The sequence below is a fragment of the Lytechinus variegatus genome, chromosome 4 (genome assembly GCF_018143015.1).
Source record: "Lytechinus variegatus isolate NC3 chromosome 4, Lvar_3.0, whole genome shotgun sequence".
Classification (NCBI taxonomy): Eukaryota; Metazoa; Echinodermata; class Echinoidea; order Temnopleuroida; family Toxopneustidae; genus Lytechinus; species Lytechinus variegatus.
In genome coordinates this window covers 26147248-26169457 of record NC_054743.1, presented here as the reverse complement: position 1 = coordinate 26169457, position 22210 = coordinate 26147248, and the positions used below count along the sequence as shown (strand labels likewise).

The 22210-nt window shown below is 36.6% G+C and overlaps 1 protein-coding gene across 1 annotated transcript; it reads right to left on the bottom strand.

The window, feature by feature from the left end:
* Positions 1 to 7177: 7177 nt before the first annotated feature.
* LOC121413702 lies at positions 7178 to 9895 on the bottom strand. Its single transcript, XM_041606626.1, has one exon. The coding sequence runs from the start codon at positions 9496 to 9498 to the stop codon at positions 7447 to 7449; it is 2052 nt and encodes a 683-aa protein (XP_041462560.1). The 5' UTR covers positions 9499 to 9895; the 3' UTR covers positions 7178 to 7446.
* Between the last annotated feature and the right edge of the window lie 12315 nt (positions 9896 to 22210).

Genomic DNA, 22210 nt, shown 5'->3' with positions numbered 1-22210 from the left:
ATTCCATTTGTTATTATCAAATTGTGGCAAACAGAATATATACTTGAAATGATCGAGAAACTGCAATTTTCATCGAGTTTTTAATGCCACTAGTTAACCCATTCACCTCTGAATTCTGAAATTCTCATAGGCTTTGACCAGGAACCAGGATAGGGAACGGATCAATGGGATTGGATAATATTGAAGAAAACTCCAATATGACATGCCATTATGGTCTAAATATATTTCTTGATGTCTAGTGACTAAAGTCACACGTACCAGGGCTTCATGATATCGCCCCGCGTTTGACAAAGATTATAATTGATTTTTCCTGTCAACTGATTCCTCTTCACGGTAAAATGAATTACGCAGATCGCGCCTTCAGCGAGTTAATAGGGACATCTCGCTACACAACACACGGCAGATTCAAGAACAAAGAACATGTATTGTCGAATTCCCTTCGTGATTTTTAACAACCGAGACGTCTTTGTCGAAAATTTGTGAATCAAAACAGCAGTTTCGTGCTGGGGCCCGTTGCAGAAAGAGTTGCGTTTAAACACAAGTCAAAAAATCAATCGCAAGTCAAAAATGCGCGCTGTTGATTGGTTGAAAATCAAGTTGCGCGTGATTTTTAGAGTTGCGTTGATTTCAACTCTTTCTGCAACGGGCCCCTGGACTCTGCATAAACGACATAATTGCAACTTTTCGTCAGCTCCGAGACTTAGGACGAAACTGCTGTTCCGGTTCACCAATTGTCGACAAAGATCTCCTAGCTGGTCATTGTAATTTTACAGGCATTTTCAATACATTTTCTATGTTCTTGAAAGCGTTCTGTTTCGCGGTGCTGAAATACCCTTATGTCTAACGCATCGGACAGTAGTAAAAATTGCAATCAAGCGTTGAACTGTAACGGCCATTGGTTATGTTGAACGATGATTACCATTTCGAATGATTGAACTCTCAAAAGTACACATCGTTACTCAAACACGATGACAAGTGCTTTTGTTTGTCACATTGCATGAGTGAAATTGCCACCGAAACTCCCAAACCATACAAACCTCAACTTCCCGACTACATGCATAGTTCAGCAAACACAAACAAATCACATACATATATACTATGTATTAAAATTTTTCATTTTATTAATTAGATAGATTAATATATTGTTACCATAACCCCGTCCTCTAATGACTGGGGAAGTACGAGAGAGTTAATTAAATGAAAAAATGTTGATATGAAAATATGAATAACACACATTTGAACATTAACGAAGCGTTCAACTTATGAACACTTAATAAATAACATATATTAACCACAGTGACGAAAACTCATTGTCCAAACCCTGGTATATGAAGCAGCAGGAGGTTATATCATATATATCTCCTCATATCTGTATTATTACACAGCAAAAACTGTGGTGTTAACCGGTGTACATAGAGGACACCAGTTATTTTACACCGGTGTTAAATTGGTGGTGTTAGTTTTACACCTATAGGTGTTATTACAACACCTTTGATTGTTACATTTACACTCTTTGGTATTATGTTCAATCTTTAGGGTGCAATTTTAACACCTCAGGGTGTGGTCCTCTATTAACACCAATTGGTGTCAGTTTTAACACCACAGTTTTTACAGTGTACCTTTAGCTTTACAATATAAATGACGAAATCCCAATCAAATAATTGTCAGAGGTATGGCTACTAAACAGAAAAACCATTTGAAACTACACTCTACATGCACTGCGCAGTCAAAAAAGGGTATGAATTTATTCATTCCATTTCTGATGGTGACATTTTGATCTATGACGTTTTGATCTCTAACGATTTTACCTCTGATATTTTCCGATGGCATTATTTTTACCGCTGAAATTGTTTCTTCTGATTTGCAGCATTTTTTTTTAGTTGGAGCAATTTCATCACCGGCTTCGTTAAGTTCATAAATTATTTATGCCTTTAATAGTTCTCCACTTATATTGTATTCCTCTAACACTTTTCCTGTGATTTTTTTTCATCGAAATTTGTTGTTCCAGACATATTTTTGGTTTTATCTCCGACACTCGTACCTCTATAGCTTCATTTATCTTTTAGGTTTCTACCTCTGATTTTCTATGGCATTTTATTTTCCTTTAAGTCTTCATCTTCTTCTAAACATGCTGGAAGTTGTTTTTTCCTTCCACACTTTTACGTCTGATGCTTTAAGACCTGTCAGTGTCATCAATAGCAAATACCACTGACACCTTTTTTATATAAGACCATTTCACGCCAGATTTCTATTCATTTGACATTTTCACTGACAGTTTTTTGAAACCTGACATCCTTTTCCTCTAAGATATATACTCCAGATATTTTCGAGTGATACGTCTACCAAACAATTTCACCTCTGAATGATGACACCAGGAAATTTTGAAACCATGAATGAAAATAAATCAACTATCATATTGAAACAAAGAGATCCTAAACGAGGGAAATATATTTAATGTCTCTCCATGCGTGCAAGGGTTTCTAGAAAAAAGGGTTTGGTAATTTGCTAAGCTATTGATTAAATACAGTGGAGTACAGATGGGGGCGGCTAGCGCCAAACAAAATCATGACCAAGAAAACAATGAAAAGGGGAAAACAGGAAAAAGAGAAGGCTGAAATTTGATATTATTTTCTAAATGTTAGGTCAAAATCTATCACCAAATTTGATTTTTCAAATAAAAATGTCAAAATTTTGCTTGCTCGCTCACAACTTTTTTTGGTATAACGCTTGCCCGATACGCCATATCTATCGCCTCAAATTGTTTTCTCTCATTATTCCAATAATTAAGTCAAGTATGTAAATGGGCTTAAAATGAATCCATCTTACTCGTACATGGCCATCAAAGAAATCACAGTTATGACGCTTCTGACTCAACACAGGCACGGTTTGATACCAGAAAGGCACTTTAATTTATTCGTATCGTCAATATACTAAACCTGTCACACATACAAGCATTGCCAATTAAGTTAACTGAACACTCTTAAAAAGGACGAATGGCACCCTTTTATCCGGTATCAGGAACCCTCGGGGAAAGGGGTTCCCCAAAAATTCTGTTGGTGCTCAAGCACCTTCAATGGTTTTATGATAACCTAAAAATGGTTCCGAAGTGGTTTTTAAAGATTATTTACACCCTTTTATGATTCTAAATACGATACAAATATATATAGAACCTTTTAAAAGTCTAAGAACCATTTTTGAAGGGTGAACATGTGAAATGTTTATACTGTTGACACATATTGAATATGACAATACATGCACACTTTCCACTGTTTTTCAATTAGTCATACAACTATTCCATTTTACCAAGAAATTAATTAAACAAAATGTTTGGTACAACATTTGTTTTCGAATATAGTGAGAGTTAATAATTATCAACAAATCTCCTCATTGCACATATCGAAATATACATTTTGTGCATTGTCCAGCTAATAGGCTTGTAAATGAATACCAGCAATCCAAGATAAAATCATATCACATAAGAAATATATTTTACATTAAGTTTGCTGGAAAAATGGTTTTGGTCCTGGTTCATAAGGAATTGATAAAGTAAATAAATGCACAATTTTAACAAGTTTACTATCATCAGCCAATCACATCAAATTATTTCAGTAGCTTTTAACTGTTACTGCGAATTTGTTATTATAACGTGTTTTTTGAAACAGGCCCCTGGATTGAATGTGAATATAATAAGAAAACATGCTTCTCTTAACTTGTTTTTTCTTCGTAAGTACGACCCATCAGAGTGATCATGAATAGCTAATGCTTATCGAAACATACAGTATATGAAACATTAGTGTAAGGAAGTGTTAATTCGTTATTTTATTTGACGACCTAACGAGCTATTTCATTTTAATAAGTCGACCGAATATCAAAGCATGCCGACATGATGAATAGCAATATCATCAAGTTAAAATATCATCATTTATCAGTTGACATAATGGAACTATTTGTCTTCCAAAGTTGACATCTCAAATATGTCATGTCGTCGTAGTTATGTCGCCAAACGGTACAATGGTATCTTATCGCTTTATTAAAAAAAAACAGCTAGAAAAGCATCCTGCATGCTTATTAAACATCTAAAAACGTACTCTTTAAAGTGACATCTAAAGACATAATATGTTTGCGGTACCTGATCAGAATACTATTCTCAAAACCAAACCATAGACTAATTCACTGTTCCCGACACCAGCGTATAAAGGGTAACAAAAAAAAAATAGTTGTGGATCGCATTTGTAGTTTTTATATTATAGATATTTTATCATTGTTAATTTGGCGAAAATCTAGTAAAACATTTGTGTAGAATGTCGTCATTAACATGCAATGCGAGGTTTGTTAAGGATCGGATGAAGATATCTCGGCACTGTTTCTTTTGCATTTTTTTTACAAATATGTAGTTAAGTCTATCATTTTTTTTTCCTCTGCGAATAAACAAAAATAGGATTGACTTTTTATTCAGCGTGAAGGTTGATTGATTCCGCACCATCAGGGATAGTAAGGAGTTTTCGCATCGCAGAACGCTCTGTTATATAACATAAAACATGTAGAAAATATATTTCTTTTAGATGCCCTTCATGGCAAAGGGCAACCAAGAAGTTGCTGTCAAAAATTGGCGAATCAAAACAGCAGTTTCGTCCTGGATTCTGGACAAACGATGTAATTATTTGCAATTTTTCGTCAGCTTTGAAACTTAGGATGAAATGCTGCTCGGTTGACTAATTTCGACAAAGACATCCAAGCTGTTCACGATCATTCGGCAGGCATTGTCATTACATGTTCTATGTTCTTGAAAGCCTTCTGCGTGGCGGTGCAAACATCTAGTGATATTATACACACACATGTAGGTAAATTGATTTGTTTGACATCATTTACAATGTCATTCACATAGATTGGTGAAACCGTTCCCTTTTCAGCAGTGGAATGAGATGGGCTAGACAATGGATGAAACAGGAAATAAGGTTTCACGAAATAAAAAGAACTTTGCATCATAAGACCACTGATTGCATGTTCATGACAACATACCAACACCAGTATTGCTTGACTAAACTAATTGAACAAAATCAATAACAATTCTTTTTAAATCCGATTTTGATAGATGTTTTGTTAAAAAAAAGATTCTGCTTATTTATTTTTCTTAACTTATACCAAATTTATCCTATACAGTGCGTATCAAAAAAAAAACGGGACAGTTTTGAATAGTCTATAAAAAATGTGTTTCAAATTATTATATCTATATTTTGTTAATAGACGCTCTAAGATCTTATCTTTGATATCCCATTTAAGAAAATAAATTTTGTTCATGCTTGAGCGAACACGGGACTTTTTCGTCGGGGGTTCAAAAAGAGGCTTGCGCTAGAATGGCAGAAATGAGAAATTTGATGATTAGACTTTTGGCTAATCAGCAGATTTGCTCTAAATCTTTTCATTATCTTTGCCATAATTTTCGAATTATGCTGTCAAATTTCATTTACAAATTTATTTATTTACCTGAATTATATTGTTTTCATTTAAACTTCTTTTACCCTTGAACTTTCCTTCGTAAGTAAGAAAAGAAGAGACTTTGTCAACCCCCCCAAAAAATTTCCATTAATTGGGAAAATTTGTAATTATTCAAATTCTTTTATTATGTGAACCAAAATATATTATGGTACCTTTAATAATTATTTGGTGAAACAAATTATGCTATGGTACCTTAAAAGACATGAATCCTATTTTCAAGGGGTTACGGTATTGAATCCTTCACCAAGTTTAATTATGTACTTGACAGGACAAACAGGAAAAGATTCATGTCTTTAAATGGCAATGGTGCATTGAGTCAATTTTGAAGGAGCAAGATATGGCAGATCGGGTAAAATGTATTAAAAAGTTGCGAAGCGAGCAAGCAAAAATTTCCACTTTTTATTAAAATTACCAATCTTGTGATTTTGACATAATATTCATAAAAAGATATCATACTTCACTTTCTAGGTTTTCTGTTATTTGCCTTTCCCCTTTTTTTCCTTGGTAATATTTTTTTATTTGGGGGAGAGCGCCCCGAGCCCCCACCCTCAGTATGCCACTGTTCAAAGGCACCATAACCTTTGTAGCACATAATGAAAGGATTTGAAAAAAAAAAACACGCTCTCCCATACTTTGTTTTTTTTTTTAAATGTTCTTGCCTAAAGAAGGAATATTCAAAGCTAAACGAGAACAGATTAAAAAGGAACAACAGAACTATTTCAAGCAAATTAGTAGATTTGGAAATGAATTTTGACCGCATAATTCGAAAATAATGGCAGAGATAATGAAAAGGTTAAGAGGAAGTCTGCTGATTAGCAAGAAGTCCGACCACCATATTCATCATTTCATGTCATTTTGGCGCAAGCCTCCTTTTTTACCCCAGACGAAAACATTCCGTGTTCGCTCAAGCATGAACGAAACTAAATTATTTTTATGGCATTTGAAGAATAAGACTCCAGAGCACGTATTGACACCAAAATATAGAGATCATAATATGAAACAAAAATTTTATAGACTTTTCAAATCTGTCCCGTTTTTTTGATACGCACTGTAGTGCTTTCTTTAATCTGGAGAAGTGGACACGGAGGATTGGAGGGGAAGGAGGAAAGGAACGGAGGAATAAAGGCCCAAACATATCTAGACTCGATATATTAGATTTATCTTTCTTATTTACACGTAAAATTCCTCTTTTCAACGAATTACACTAAGAAACACGTCTTTCCACCCTGAAACAAACGCTTGTGGCAAGAGTATTTCAAAATAAATAATGAATAATGACTATACATACATACAGCACGATCTTACAGAAGCGCCAACGAAATTAGTAAAACCACATCATCCACACAACGCAGACAATAATCATATAGAATCACCGTTAATATTGCAGTCATCTCAATTCAAAATTTCGATTACCCCTTCATGCCAATGTGATCGATTATGATCGATATCCTTACCCACATACAACATTCGATACCTATAAAAATATCGTTTGTTTAGAATACAAATACTAAAAGTACTGCTCGATTCAATATCTACCAATGATAATTCAAAATCCGGGCTCTTTTTTTTACCATAACATGGAATTTTGCAAGAGCTATTTCAAATGAGCTTTTTTTAAATTCACATTTCATTCAAACTTATGCAGTGTATCTAAATAAGCAAGAATACACATTTTTGTCCTATTTCCACCCCAATGAACTACATAATGTTGGTTAATAATAATGATAATGATCAGAACAATGATAATAATCATTATTATTATTTAAGATTTATAGTTCCGTCATTTTAATGACTGCAGGATGGTATTCAAGTTCACCTCAATATCTTTCGAGTAGAAAATTATTAGCCTGTTTCCTTAATCGGAAACTCGTATATTCACACATTATAATTAGAAGATGTCCATTGGGGCAATAGGCTTACGCAACTAATTTTAGGTACTTCCGTAGACATTTAGATACCAAAGTCGGTGCAGTTAGCTTCAGCATTATAGGTATTCCAGACATTGTAAAGGTTCTTAGCATCTTTTCCGATACCATGGATGGTCATGGTGTTTTTGTCCCTCAGCGAACACGTGTCCGTCTTTCCTCCCCAGTTCTTAAATCCACTGTTTCCTATGGGGCCATAACCCAGCCTTTTGGTGAGAATTCCCTGGAAGGCATCGTCAACATTGATCAATGATGTCCTCAGTGATTCCTGGTAAAGATCGGGTACTGTTTCAGCTGACAGGACATACCCGCCTCCACTGCAATAGGGAGGATAGAAGTGTCCAAAATACATTTTATCTGGAACATGATATCTCTTGTAGCCTTTATGTTCAGGTATATTGGGAGAAAACCTGATACTACTGTACATGCGGGACCCAACGAAAAACTTTGTCAGAGTTTCACCGCGATTTTGACTTTCTAACCCTTTTATGTAAGAGATGATATTGTTGAAGTTAACAAACATGTCTTCGTCCCCCTTGTAAAAGTATTTTGTGTGTCTGCAGTTTTCCGATATCCACTTTAAACCAAGCACTACTTTTAAGGTGAGGTTCTGAAATGATTCTTGAAAACTAGCCCGAACTAGATCTCCGTACTTGATGTCCTCCTGGCGCAATTGATATCTCATTTCGTCCGTTTCAGAAGACATCTCGCCCAAGATGAAGACACATCGGATTGTCTCTCCCAACACTTCCTGCTGCCCACACCAAGTTTCCCTGATAGCTTTTCTCACTTCGCCGTGATTTGGTGGCGTGCTGATCAACACGATCATAAATATATCCAATGGCTTGCCTTCTCTGTCGTAACACACGTGTGGATTTGTGAACTTGTAGGAGAGGATTCGGTCAAGGTAAGGACGATTGTCTACATTGGCGGGTAATACAAGGTCGAGATCGGGATCCATGCATTCCTTCAGCATTGTCTTGTTTCCAAGTTTCTTCCAGGCTGCAATTAATTCCGTAGGTTCTTTTGGAATATGCATCGTCACTGCGGATTGCGATGCGCATATGTTGTCAATTCGCAGATGATTCCTCGTAAACATATCGTCCTCCACCAAAGTCCAGTTTCTCTCTTTTGAAATAATCGAGATAAAAACATCGGCGATTGGGACAACCGAAGAACGTTTCACCGCGCTCTCCAGGAATTGCTTCGCAACTGTCTTCGTGATGACGTGCCCATTCTCATCTGTGCAGAATGGAGGGAAGAACTCATCGGCAAACTGCTCATGTGAGACATAGAACAACCCATTCTCTAATCTCTGAACCTTGGAGTGTGATACTATCTTGCCCATCCACGTCCGGGAATCCGAGACGCCATGTTTTTCGCAGTAATCAAGGCGTTCGAAAAGTTTCTTTGGCATAACGGCAGTTTGTTCGTTGACCACGACGACATACTGGAAATCTTTGCAATTATCTAAGATCCAGGATAATCCATACATCACTGGTAAGGTCGTCTTAGCTTGAATGTCGTAGGTAAAATCACCCTGCAGCAGATCTCCTTTAGTTCTCATTTCTTCCATTAGCTGTCCATTTCTATGCTCTTCTCCGGCTTTGTAAATGGGGTTTCCGGTGACGAATACAACTTGCATGGCAAAATCTCTGTTCTCATTAACCTTACCCCATGTCTCCCGAATCGCTTGCCGAAGCTCTGTACTATGAGGCAACGTGGACACCAAGGCGATTACCCTTGAGTTCTCCTGGCAATAGATGTCACCAACATAGGTGAGGTTTGCACTGGAAACCACCGGTTTGATCTCTTTTGATTTTCTGACGGTCGGTTTGACCGTTCCCCCTTGTTGCTCTTGGATGCTCTGATACGATCCATTCAAGAGAGCTCGTGCCCCCACCAGATGGTTGATATCACCAGCATGATCATGCAAAATATCACTCGCATCTCCAACGGCTTTGCGCTTTCCATGAGTTTCCCTATCAGAAGTTAACCACTCAGTTATATAGTTACAAAATCCAAGAACGATAAAAAACAAGACGACATACTTGATCTTCTGCCTCCTGGTAAACATCTTGTCTAATCCATGTGAACAGAAACTGTTCAACTTTTACACCGAAATCGTTTGTGGATGGAGTGAGAAAACAAAATAACATCAAACGGTGACAGTATAAAATCACTTGAAGATTTGCCCTACTGCGGAAGATCAGTGGTATGAAGCTAATCCGATGAAGGATATTGCCATAATAAAGACTGAGTTGGGTAGCAGTAGCTAATAATAAAATTGATCATGCAGTATTGTGTGTGACTCGACGGTTGAGGAGGGCATGCTTTAATGACTCAGAGTCTATTGTCGGGTAGTAAGCACCCTGTATAAGTCTCGGTTATAACAGCTAGCAACACGTCTTTCTCTCCCACTCCCACAGTCTCGTTAACTCACAATTATTATCATTTTGCTCATCGAACCATTCGAAATGGATGAGTCCGTTTTTGCTATCGAACTGACCCCGTTTTCCATGGTTCAACCTCCAATAGTTTTCTAACTTATGCGCATGCGTCATGGTAAGAAAATCGCTGAATTACTAGTTTTAGCTTTATGGAAACACTATTTTTTCGAGTTTTGACATATAAATTCAGAAACTAGCGTAGGCCTAATGTGGGAAGGGTGTGGTAACATATTGCTAACTGTTCAATTGTTATAGTACCTTTAAATCCCATTGGAAATAGGCCTACACATGATTTGTGACCCACTTTTGAATAACAGTAACGCAGTCATGGCAGTAGGGAGTCAAAAGGAAATAACGCTTTCATGATTTCAAGCTGAATCCAATATTATATACACAGCATGGCACCCAAACGCTAAACAAAAGTGGAAAATCGGATTTCTGACAACAAAAGAAGCTGTTTTTATTCAACATGAATAGAAATTGGTGAACTGGAAAGTTTTGATTTCCCCCGCCTCCCAGGATGTCTGTCAATTCACAGAATCCTGACAGAGATGGCGCTGTAACCAATATGCACATAATTCATCGTTTGGTGCTAACTCTGAACATGGTCCCATTTCCTGATTACAAAACCTGCTCTGAACGAGATTCGAGCCTGGTTGAGGATGGCGGCATCCCAATGAAAAGGTTTAAGAAATAGGGAAAAATCAAACGATACTAATTCTGAAAGAAGTAAAATAAGAAAGTTATAACATTTGAACTTGCACATTCGAGTCTGTATAAGTATCCACTCCAAAAATAAAGGATTGCGATTGACCGTCTTTAATTTACAAAAAATTCCCAGGCCTATTCTATTACTTATTTTTAACCCCTGACCATGCAATTACTTTCGTTTATTATTATCAGGAAACTGGGCAACTTGCGTTTTGTTTTGAAATCGGATCAAAGAGAGGTCGTAAGTTGGGCTCTAACCTAATAATTTACAAATTTGCCAATTTGCGTCAAAAGGAGGAAAATGTTTTACATACCGGTCTCGACCGATTCGATTTGGATATTTTTTTAATGGTAATCTCTAACTATGGGAGGGGTATGTCTATATCATTATATTGAGTGGAAGAAATGGAATTGAGTCTCCATGAAAACGAAGCGCAGTTTACTGCGCGGGTCGAAATAAATTGTCACGTTCAAGTCAGGCACAATTTGGCAGCTTTAAAAAAGTATACACATTTACCTAGTATTAAAGTTGCTGGTTTCTATAAGAATTTTCGTTATTTTTTTTTAACTTCACATTTCCTTTCTTCCTATGGGGTTTTACAACCGATTTATATTTGAAAAATAATCATGTTGGGTTAACACGCTCACAATCATGATAACGCACGCATTGGTATCAAAACTTGATTGGCATTTTCCTCATCATTGAGTAAACAACGTGTTGATTTCCTGCAAATGATGCTTTACTTGTGAGACTGTGTATACATGTACGTAGCTTTCGATTTCGCGTTGATTGTCTGATCCTTATACTTGTCTATTCGTGGTTAAACAAAATTCCAATAGAAAGTTGTTGTGATTGCAGTGAATGTGTTATTTTTTTGCTAGGAGTCAGTCATGTCGAACCGAGAAACCATTAAAACTGATTTCGCCTTCAATCCGAATCGCCCCGGTGATTCCTTTAAATCGAAAATCCTCAGAATGGCGTTTCGACATAATAGGTTTCAAGAGTCTCACGCAAGTTAAGGGGGTGACCCTTGGCTGAAAACAAGTGTATCTAAATAAAAGAGAAAAAAATCACTGAACAAAACGCTGAAAAAATCCATTATGATATAGCGTAACAGTTTACAAAAATATTTCATTTTAGAGTCATTTTGTATTTTTACGCCGTGATAAATATACCCAGTAATAGGTGGGCTGATGACATTGATTTGATTTTGATTTGATTTATTGTTTTCTTCTGCATCCACGGAACATTCGTATTATACATTTTTCATAACATAATATGTTAGCATTTTTGGCATGAATCATGAATAAAGAGTACTAAAAATATAATTCCAGACAAAAATTATTAACCATATGATACTCACAATTTACAGGAGAAGGATTGTCATCATAAGCAGATTGCTTGAAAAAATGCCAATCCCAAAATTACACTAATTGAATTAATTAATACATTTATAAAGCAGAACGGGCATATATTTTCAAATCCGAAACATCCATGCAATATTATAGTATGAAGATGAAAAAGCTGAGGGTGACGGTGATATGATGATGATGACATTATATCCCCACTTCCCTTCCCCCTTATGTTTTACACGAAATAATAACTACTTCATACATGTTCTTGTGAAATGTCTCCCTTGTAAATTGCAGCAATTTACATTAAATCAGTGTGGTAAATCCTTTGTTGGTTCAACATTGGAGAAATATTTTAAAAGAAATATAATTTCATCCAATAAAACACAAAAAGTGAAGATATGACTTTATTAACTTGTCCATTGCATGAATAAATGAAAAGACTGTTTTACGAAAATAATGAAAAACTTTGAAATGTCACAAAATTTGTATTTCTTGAATGACAGGAAAATTATATAAGACTTGATAATGTGTATACAGTGGCGAAACTACGGGGGGCATGGGGGGCACTTGCCCCCTAATTGGCTGGCAAAAAAACCCGGGGAAAATGAGAAAAAGAGGGAGCAAGAAAGAGAAACGTAATTGGAAAGAAGAAATTATTGTTCAATATATTTTTATATTATATTATAACTATGATATGTTATATTATAAATAACTTCGGATGGTTTCCATGGCGAAAAAGAATAGTATATAGGTTTCACGGTACACCATGAATCTTTCTTGGGCAAGTGTTGGTCCTGAAAAGGACCACCCAATCTCGACGTTTCGACAAGTGTGTTCTTGTCGTCCTCAGGAGAATTCTCCTAAATGACGTAATTATTAAAGAAATATTCATATAAAATGAACGGTCCAAATCTGAACATTTTTTTTTCATGGCGGCATAGAGAGGGATTTCTACTGGATCTGTTCAGTCCCATGGGAGAGCAGTAATTTGTCAATGCTGGATTTTATCTACATGTATGTCTTCAAATACAGTCAGCGTGCTCCCTCCACAGTGGATATCCTCTGCAGTGATTGGTCAACAAAGGACCCAATACGACCTTTGACCTCAGCCAACAAAACCAATTTCATTTTCATTTATTGGTTTCTGCAACACTTTTTCATAAACACATTAACAAAGAAAATACAATAATAATATAGTATAACTGACAGGCAAAATATTGAGCAACATTGCATTTTCTATTAATACATATCGATTTTTAGTAGGTTGCAGGGGTTGCCACTATAAGCTAATCTTGACTGCGTGACAACCCCTTATATCAGAACTGACAAAAAAATACCCCATCAGTTAATCCAGTTTTACAAGAAAATGATGAGGACATCGCCTTGGAAAAGAGTGGGTTGCCATGGCAATGTGAAGCCCTGCAATCCGCCATCACTGAAGTGTATATGAGAGAGTGGTGTCAGGCGATGACTGAATTGGAAGCAGTTCCACAGAAGGTACTTAAATTTTTGTTAGTTTTGGCAGATTTATAAACGTGCTTTGACAATGTTTTTTTAAATTTCAAGTCCACTTCAGAAAAATGATGATTTAAATCAATAGAAAAAAATCAGACAAGCATAATGCTGAAAATTTCATCAAAATCGGATGTGAAATAAGAAAGTTATGACATTTTGAAGTTTCGCTTATTTTTCACAACATAGTTATATGCACAATTTAGTCACTTGCAAATGAGAGAATCAATGATGTCCCTCACTCACTATTTCTTTTATTTTTTTTTTGTTTGAATTACACAATATTTCAATTTTTACGGATTTGAAAATAAGGACCAACTTTACTGAACCATAAAATGTTTAACAATGGTAGTTCCACAAGTTCAGGGGGAAATAAAGCTTTGTTCTTAAGGACAATGAGGAGAAAATCGGAATATTTCATACAATAAAACACAAAAGAAATAGTGAGTGTGTGATGTCATTAGTTCCCTCATTTGCATACCAACTGTGATGTGCATATAACGGTTTTGTGGAATTGAGTGAAACTTTCTTATTTTACGTCCGATTTTGATGAAATTTTCAATGTTGTGTTTGTTGGATTTTTCTTTTTTTATTCAAATGATTTTTTTGGTGGGGTGGACTTGTCCTTTAATAACTGTTAAGGCAATTTCCTCTAGATTTGTTCATCATGCTCATCTTAATCATTCAGTTTTCAAGGGGAAAAGTCTGGAATAATTCCAATGTCTTTGTCATCATAATATAATACTCTGCTGTAGAGTTTATGGCTACCTGGTATTGACATTAGGGATGTTTTCATTAAACCATAGAGCTATTACTGTAATAGCTCCATGGCTCCATGATTAAACCACTGGTGTGTCATGCCCGGTTCATATACATGTATATGCCACCATTGAGATATTATGATAATACATTACCAATATAGCTGAGTGAGCATTTCTGACAAACCATTCTTTTACCACTGAAAATATTTTTTGCACCACTGCAGTATTCTTCTGACTAGGGCTTACATGTATATGTACAGGGATAGTCAAGATGCTGCAATTTTCTTTTGAATAAACAAACAAATGACTGCATCTCTTTAGAAAGCACAAATAAAATCTTTACACTTGCTATTTTCGTTATTTTTGAAAAATTACCAAATACTTTAATTTTTCATGCCTGCTGATATAAAAAACATATTCTCAGTATTGCTGCAACATTTGTTGTTTTTGTAGATTATGTGGCATATATTATGAGCAGGAAAATTTGGCTACTTCTACTTTATTTATCAATCAGTTGATGTCACGCACTTTTGGATGTGTTGTCACTTTTTCTCAGAAAATGCTTATCAATTTGTCAGAAGTTTGTTAACCCTAACCAGACGGTGCTTTTTAGGTATTACATTTAGGGGGAGGGGACGCCAGATGCGCACGCACCGTGAAAATTGACTTGATAATAATGTGGGATAATCTACAATGCTGTGTAGTTATTTTTTTTATATTATTGACTAAGTATGCTAATTTATGCATAAATCATACTTTTTGCTCTAATTCACTACAAAAAGGGCCCTACAATGTTTATTTTTTGGTGTACATTCCTCATACAATTGCTAAAAATTACAAATGAAAAAAAAATCCTTGTTTTAAAATAAATTTCTTATTTTAAAACAAAATTTCTTATTTTAAATTTTATTTTTTGTGAATTTCTTATTTAATTTTTTGTTTTTCGACCTTTTTTTCCGCCAAACTTATAGCAGAAGCTTTTTGAAACATTTTTAGGCTGAGATCAATTATTCCAACTAATGAAAGTGAAATAAGATGAGAAACTTGAATTGCATTGTTCACGAAATCACGTTTTGGAGCAATTTGGAGTCTGCATACACGTACATTATGTTGCATAATTATTCAATTGCGTCCCAGGGCATCGTACATCTGGTAAAAAAATACACATGACTTCGAAGTAAAAAGTCGGCGAGCGGCACGGTAAAAAAAAAAACAACCCCAAAAAAGAAAACCGCGCAGTAAAATGGTCTCTGAAAATGTTTGATTCACCCCCCCCCCCGTCTTTAGGGTTAAGCCAACGTTGTATGTTATTTTGTATGTGACAGCCATTTTCAATGTACCGGTATAAAGCGACTTCGTGTGGGACTACATTGTAGTCCGGTAAGTCCATGAGACCATACGAAAATTATGAAAACTGGTTGTAAACCCTTCGGTGTTATACCTTTACGAAACCGTTACTGTTTGTTGAAATCTAGCCTTCCAAGTGGCCTTTCTAACCAGGTTCATCCTGTTTATCCCTCCTTCAGTTGGCAGCTGGTATAGCAGTCAGCAGTGTTTCCACAGCTCAAAAATGAATTTCCCGAAACTAAATCCCAAATTTCCTGAAATTCATAGATATTTCCTGGAATTTTCAAGATTGATTTTAAACGAAAATCGGGCAATAATACAGCGTGCCAAAATTCGGCCAAGGTGGCCCAAATCGAGGATTTTTGCAGTTTTTTGTTCACGCCCTCTTTAAAAAAGTAACAAAATTACAAATGTGAGCGCGGAGCGCGAGCGGAAAATTTTGAGCTACGTATGGCTGTAAAATATTATTAAAATGTGACCTGAATATAATGAATATTGATAGTTTCTACGTTTAATTGTTGTTTAATTGTAATTTTAGGATTTCCTGAAATTTCCTGGAATATTTTCATTTCCCGAACCTTTCCTGAAAAAAGTCAAAATTTCCTGAAATTTCCCGAATTTCGGAAAGAGTGGAAACACTGAGTCATTGCATCACCACCAAACTACTGCTACCTACATCCACAGACCTTGGGGCAGGCAACAGAGTCTGACGGCATCTAGGAGCACGTGACACAACCCGAGTGGCAGCTGCAGCAGCTGTTTGGCCACATACTTGACAGATGGGTACGGCTTTATGTAGGCTGTAGGATGACAGAGGCAATGGCAGTGTTGTACTGGTGATGAATACTGTCGTGATGTGTTAGAGGTGTATCAGAGGCGGATCCAGCCTTCGCCGATAGGGGGGGGGGGTTCAGCCATATATTCCCCGATCGGCCTCTCGAAGATGACTTTTGGTTTCTTTGAAGGGGTAGTCCTAGTAGTCACTTCTTAGCTTTATTCTCATAAATTAACATTAATATATAATATCCTTTTTTATATAATGCGAGCGCGAAGCGCGAGCTATTTTTTGTGGAAATCCTGTGTACTTTTTCTTAGAATTTAAAATTCCGGGCAACGTTTGTTATCTTGAAAAAGATGTGTATGCAAATAAACAACTACTACAAACGTAAAGCGCGAGCAGAAATGAACTGATGGAATAAAAAAGTTCATGTAAAAGACTGCTCATGTAGTTAGCCCTGAAGACGTTACATATTTCAACAATCAAATAATGCGTGCGCGAAGCGCGAGCTGAAAATGTTGACATTTCTAAATGAAGAAAGGAAATTCTAAGCACTTTTTGTATTCTTGAAAAGGACAAGTATGTAACTAAACAATCGATGCGAGCGCGAAGCGCGAGCGGAAAAATTCGAGATTTACACCTAAAAATGGGACACTCTATTCATGTTTTGTAAATCATGAAAAGGATGAGTAATTGGAAATCTTCCTACGCAAAGCGTGAGCCACAAATTTCAATATACGTTTTGATCTATTAAAAATGATCTGTTAACGGCTGCTTGCAGTTAGCCCTGAAGACGTTACATATTTCAACAATCAAATAATGCGAGCGCGAAGCGCGAGCTGAAAATGTTGACATTTCTACCTGAAGAATGGAAATTCTAAGCACTTTTTGTAATTTTGAAAAGGTAAAGTATGTAACTAAACAATCGATGCGAGCGCGAAGCGCGAGCGTAAAAAATCGAGATATACACCTAAAAATGGGACACTCTATTCATGTTTTGTAAATCATGAAAAGGATGAGTAATTGGAAATCTACCTACATTGATATTTCGAGCGCAAAGCGCGAGCAGAAAAGTTTTGATATTGTGAAATGAAACTGGATAAAGATTTAAACAGAGAACAAGGTTACCGAAGACACCATCCCCTTTTTCCGTATTATGAAAATTTATGGAAAAAGCTGCAAATTCGGAGCCCCCACTGAAGCTAAAGGGTGTTTCTGCTAAAAAGCAATCAATTTTCATTGTCTTAAAACCACATGGAGACGAAGGAGTTGCCTTTCCTCTATCAGTAACATAATAAAGAAGTGCTGGTACAGCAAAGCCTACCCCTGTCAGGGGCTCCTGAAATTGCCCACCCCTTTTCTCTTAGATTATCTTTTTATTAGAAAATATGCGAATTTGGAGCCCACACTGAGGCAAGAAGATGTTTCTCTTATATATAGCGATCACTTTCATTGTCTTAACACCACTTGGATAAAAAGTAGTATTTTTCATATAACGAAATGCTGGCACATCGAAGCCTACCCCCTCAGGGGTCGGCTGAAGCCACCCAACCCCTATTTTGCATTTTTGCAATTTATCTGAAAATCTGTCAATTTGGAGCCCCCATTGAGGCAAAAAGGCGTTCCTGATATATATCAATCAATTCCATTCCCTTAATCTACTTGGAGACAAATGAGTAGCATTTATTCTATCAGTTACATAATAAAGAAGTGCTGGTACAGCAAAGCCTCCAAATTACCCCCAAATTACCCAACCCTTTTCCGTATTTTACCTTTTTATTAGAAAATCTGCGAATTTGGAGCCCACATTGAGGCACAAAGATGTTTCTCCTAAATAGCAAACCACTTTCATTGTTTAAAACCCCTAGGATGCAAATAGTAGTTATTTTCTATATCTGCTACATTATAACGAAGTGCTGGCACATCGAAGCCTTACCCCCTCATGACACGGCTAATGTCACGCAACCCCTATTTCGTATATTACCCATTTCTATAGGAAAATTCGCCATTTGGAGCCTCATTGAGACAAACGGCGTTTCTGCTTTGCAGAAAGTCACTTTTATTGTTTTGTAACTCACGGGAGACAAAAAGGTAGGATTTTCTCCATCAACTTCATTTGAAGACGTGCTCGCACACAGAAGCCTACCCCTGGCAGAGGCTGCCGAACCCCCCCCCCCTCACCCTTTTGCCTATTTTCCCATTTTATCGGATTATTGAATAATTCACAGTTTTTGACCCCCTCGTTCAGGCAAAATAGCATTCCTGCTATACAGTGCGTATCAAAAAAAAGTTTACACTTTGAAAAAATCCTGTAAAATTATACATTTGTAATATCCTGAAGATTGTTCCACATTTTAACATTGGTACAGGTCCATTAAAGCAAATGACGATGTAACTGTCGAAAAATATTTCCGCCTGAGTGAGCACCACTTACTTTTGAAAAGTTAGTGAAAAATGATTTGCGCAGAAATTTGAAATAGTTATGCGAATGAAAGTAGACCTTAATCATGAAAAACACATGGAATTTAGCTAGTGAAATTGATTTGAAGATATCTTCTACATTGTTTGACTTGTTTCCTTGCCCAAAACACTTCGAAGAGTGCATTTTGCCCCACCCCCACTCCCCCACACACCGAGGCCATCGTGACGATATTTGCTTTACACTGAGCTGTGATTTACATGGAATGGCTTAAGCTTGATTTTCATTTTGTTAATCATTGCTAAGCTTGGGAAAAGTGTGGAGAAACAAGTATTAAATGAAAAATGAAATGTAAACCAACTTTTAATGATAAAAACTTAGTGAAAAAAATGCTGGAGATGTCTGATATAAACTTTTGTTCAGATTCAGTTATGTCCTCAGATCCAGCTGGCATAAATAGGGTAAAGGTTGTGCTTATTGAGTGTTGAAATTTCAGTTTGGGTGGCAAAATTGTCACAAAATGCTTGAATGTATCCGTTTTACTCCAAATGACTAAAAGTGCAAGGGAAATGTATGATAAATCTTTCATACTGTCAGTTTGATTTCGTCCTTTCGACTTGACACAGCATGAAAACCAGCATTTCTGCGCAATCAGATTTCTGCGAGCTTTACAGAAATGGACAGTGCTCACTCAAGTGTAACATTCTGACAAAATTTTTACTTTCGTTGGATAGATGAGACCCAAACCCAAGTTTATATGTGAAAAAATTACCCACGTGTTGTGTATTTTTTAATTCCCAGGACTTTTCCAAAGTGTAAACTTTTTTTTGATACGCACTGTATAATGAAGCCAATCTAATGGAAGCCAATGAAGCAAGTTTTTGGCAGCAACTTTAAGATGAAAGAATAGGTTTTCTTTTATCAGCTACATGCACAAAACGTGCTGGCACATCGACGCCTACCCTCTTCAGTGGCTTCAAATTGGCAGATTTTTCCATAAATTGGCAAAATTTGAAATAGGGTTTGGGTGACTTTAGCCATGCCCTAAAGGGTTAAGGCTTCTATGTGCCAGCACTTATCTGTAGCAGACATAGAAAATACACTCTAATGAAAAATGAAGTGCTAATTCAGCTCTTAAAGAGCGTGTATATTGACTGCACTTCGGAGTGCTGATTTGTCTACACTGTAGTTCAAATTTGAACGAGAAAAATCAGCACTCCGAAGTGCAGTCACTATACATGCCCTTTAAGAGCTGAATTAGCACTTCATTTTTTAGAGTGTACTATTTACTTGCATCCAATCGGTTTTAAGACAAAGAAAGTGGTTTGCTTTTTAGCAGAAACATCTTTGTGCCTCATATCAATGTGGTCTCCAAAATCGCATATTTTCTAATAAAAAGGTAAAATACGGAAAAAAGGGTTGGGTAATTTTTGGAGCCCTCGACGGGTGTTGGCTCTGCTGTGTCAGCACTTCTTTATTATTATGTTACTGATAAAGGAAAGGCAACTCCTTCGTCTCCATGTGGTTTTAAGACAATGAAAATTGATTGCTTTTTACCAGAAACACCCTTTAGCCTAAGTGGGGCCTCCCAATTTGCAGATTTTTCCATAAATTTGATAGATAGAAGAATGTCTACTCCTTTGTCTCCGAGTGGTTTAAAACGATGAAAGTGGCTTCACTACATAGTGGAATCACTTTTTTCATCAATGTGGCTCCAAAATGTCGAATTTTCCAAGAAATGGGCAAAATACGAAAAAGGGGCTGGGTGACTTGGGGCAGCCCCATGAGAGGGTAGGCTCTGCTGTGCCCTTACTTATTTAAAAGTAGTTGATAGAGAAAAGCCTACTCTTTCGTCTTTAAGTGATTTCAAGAAAATTATAGTTTTTTTTACCTATCCGAAGCATCATTTTGCCACACTGAGGGCTCCAAAGGCAAGATATTTTAATAGTCAAGCTTCGGATAAGGGTGGGGTACCTTCGACAGGCTCTTGCGGGACTATGTTTCAAGGTGCGCGAATGTAATTGCTTGTGACATGCAGAGCAATGCCTCCTCTAACTTTTCCAAGAGGTTTCATTAACATAAAAGTTGCTTTAATATGCAAAAAACGCCTTTTGCCCTCATACCCATATAATAATTATGTAATATACACTTTTCTAAGGCGACGCTAAATACATGCATTTATGCGTGCTAGTCACACCAATACAGGCGAGCCAAGATCGTTTGGGTCTATTGTACTCTTGGAAGGCATGCCAGCGAGCGCATTGTAGTCGGTATCACTAGTATGACTAGTGACGGAGGTTGCTTTACTGGGCAGGTGTCATTTTATTGCAATATCGGGGAATACATTTAAAGGTATTTTCCCTATATCTTAGCAAGTTAGGGCATTAATACTATCATGAAGCACATCAATCTTCTCGTTTATATATCCTCTTTCGTGTAGAATGCTGATATTTTGCATTAATTGTTGATATCAATGGCAAAAAAGAAAGATATCAATGCACATGCAAATTTTTGCCTAAAAACATGGAAATTTTGGCATTAATTCTTAGATTTATCAAAAATATTAATCGGACTGTCCAGAAAACGATTCATTGTGAAATGCGTATTCATTTAATATTTTTCAAATAATTGATTTTCATGGGAAATCCAAGATGGCCGACAAAAATGGGGTCCTCTGGGCCTTCCGGAGAGGATATGACCCAGCAGCAGCCCATGTATTTTCGTAACCACTAATATCATGCCATCATGTTGGCCGGGGACCATCAAACCTTATGTACCCGATCAGCTGAATAAACTCGCCCAGCCCCCGGACTATATTGAGAACAACTTGAGAACTTGAGAACAACTTAAAACAACTTAAAACAAAATGGTGACAAGGACCGAATTATGTATGTATATTTTATGTCTTGGGTGTCCCCCTCATCAAGCTTCTGCTTTTAGGGGCACCCTAATCATTTAAACTACACTACATTTAATATATGATTCTGTATATATTTTAGTTTGTATATTGACTTTTTTAAATGATTGAATAAATGAATTGAATTGAATATCTGGCAACCCATGGACACACCAACACAGGTTTATTAATAATTTTAAAACTAAAATGTCTTTCCATTTTTCCCCAAATGTTGATAGTTATTCTTAAAACTTGTATTCATGGCTGGAACTTCTTCCTGTCCATGGACGGAAATCCGGGGGGGGGGGGGGGACAATATCAAACGCCCCTACTACTTTTGGTCTTTTATGATGGAAAGAAATACATTATATGAAATTTAAATAAAACATGTATTTTTGACGAGATGACCTTACTTTTTGAATGATAACCTCCCCTTTTTTGCTTGTCAAATTAATTTTTGTCGAAACGACCCTAATTTTTTTTGCCTGCCAAATTTATTTTGGTCGAAATGACCTTGCATTTGGGGGCGATAACCTTGTTTTCCAGCCCGTGACCCCCC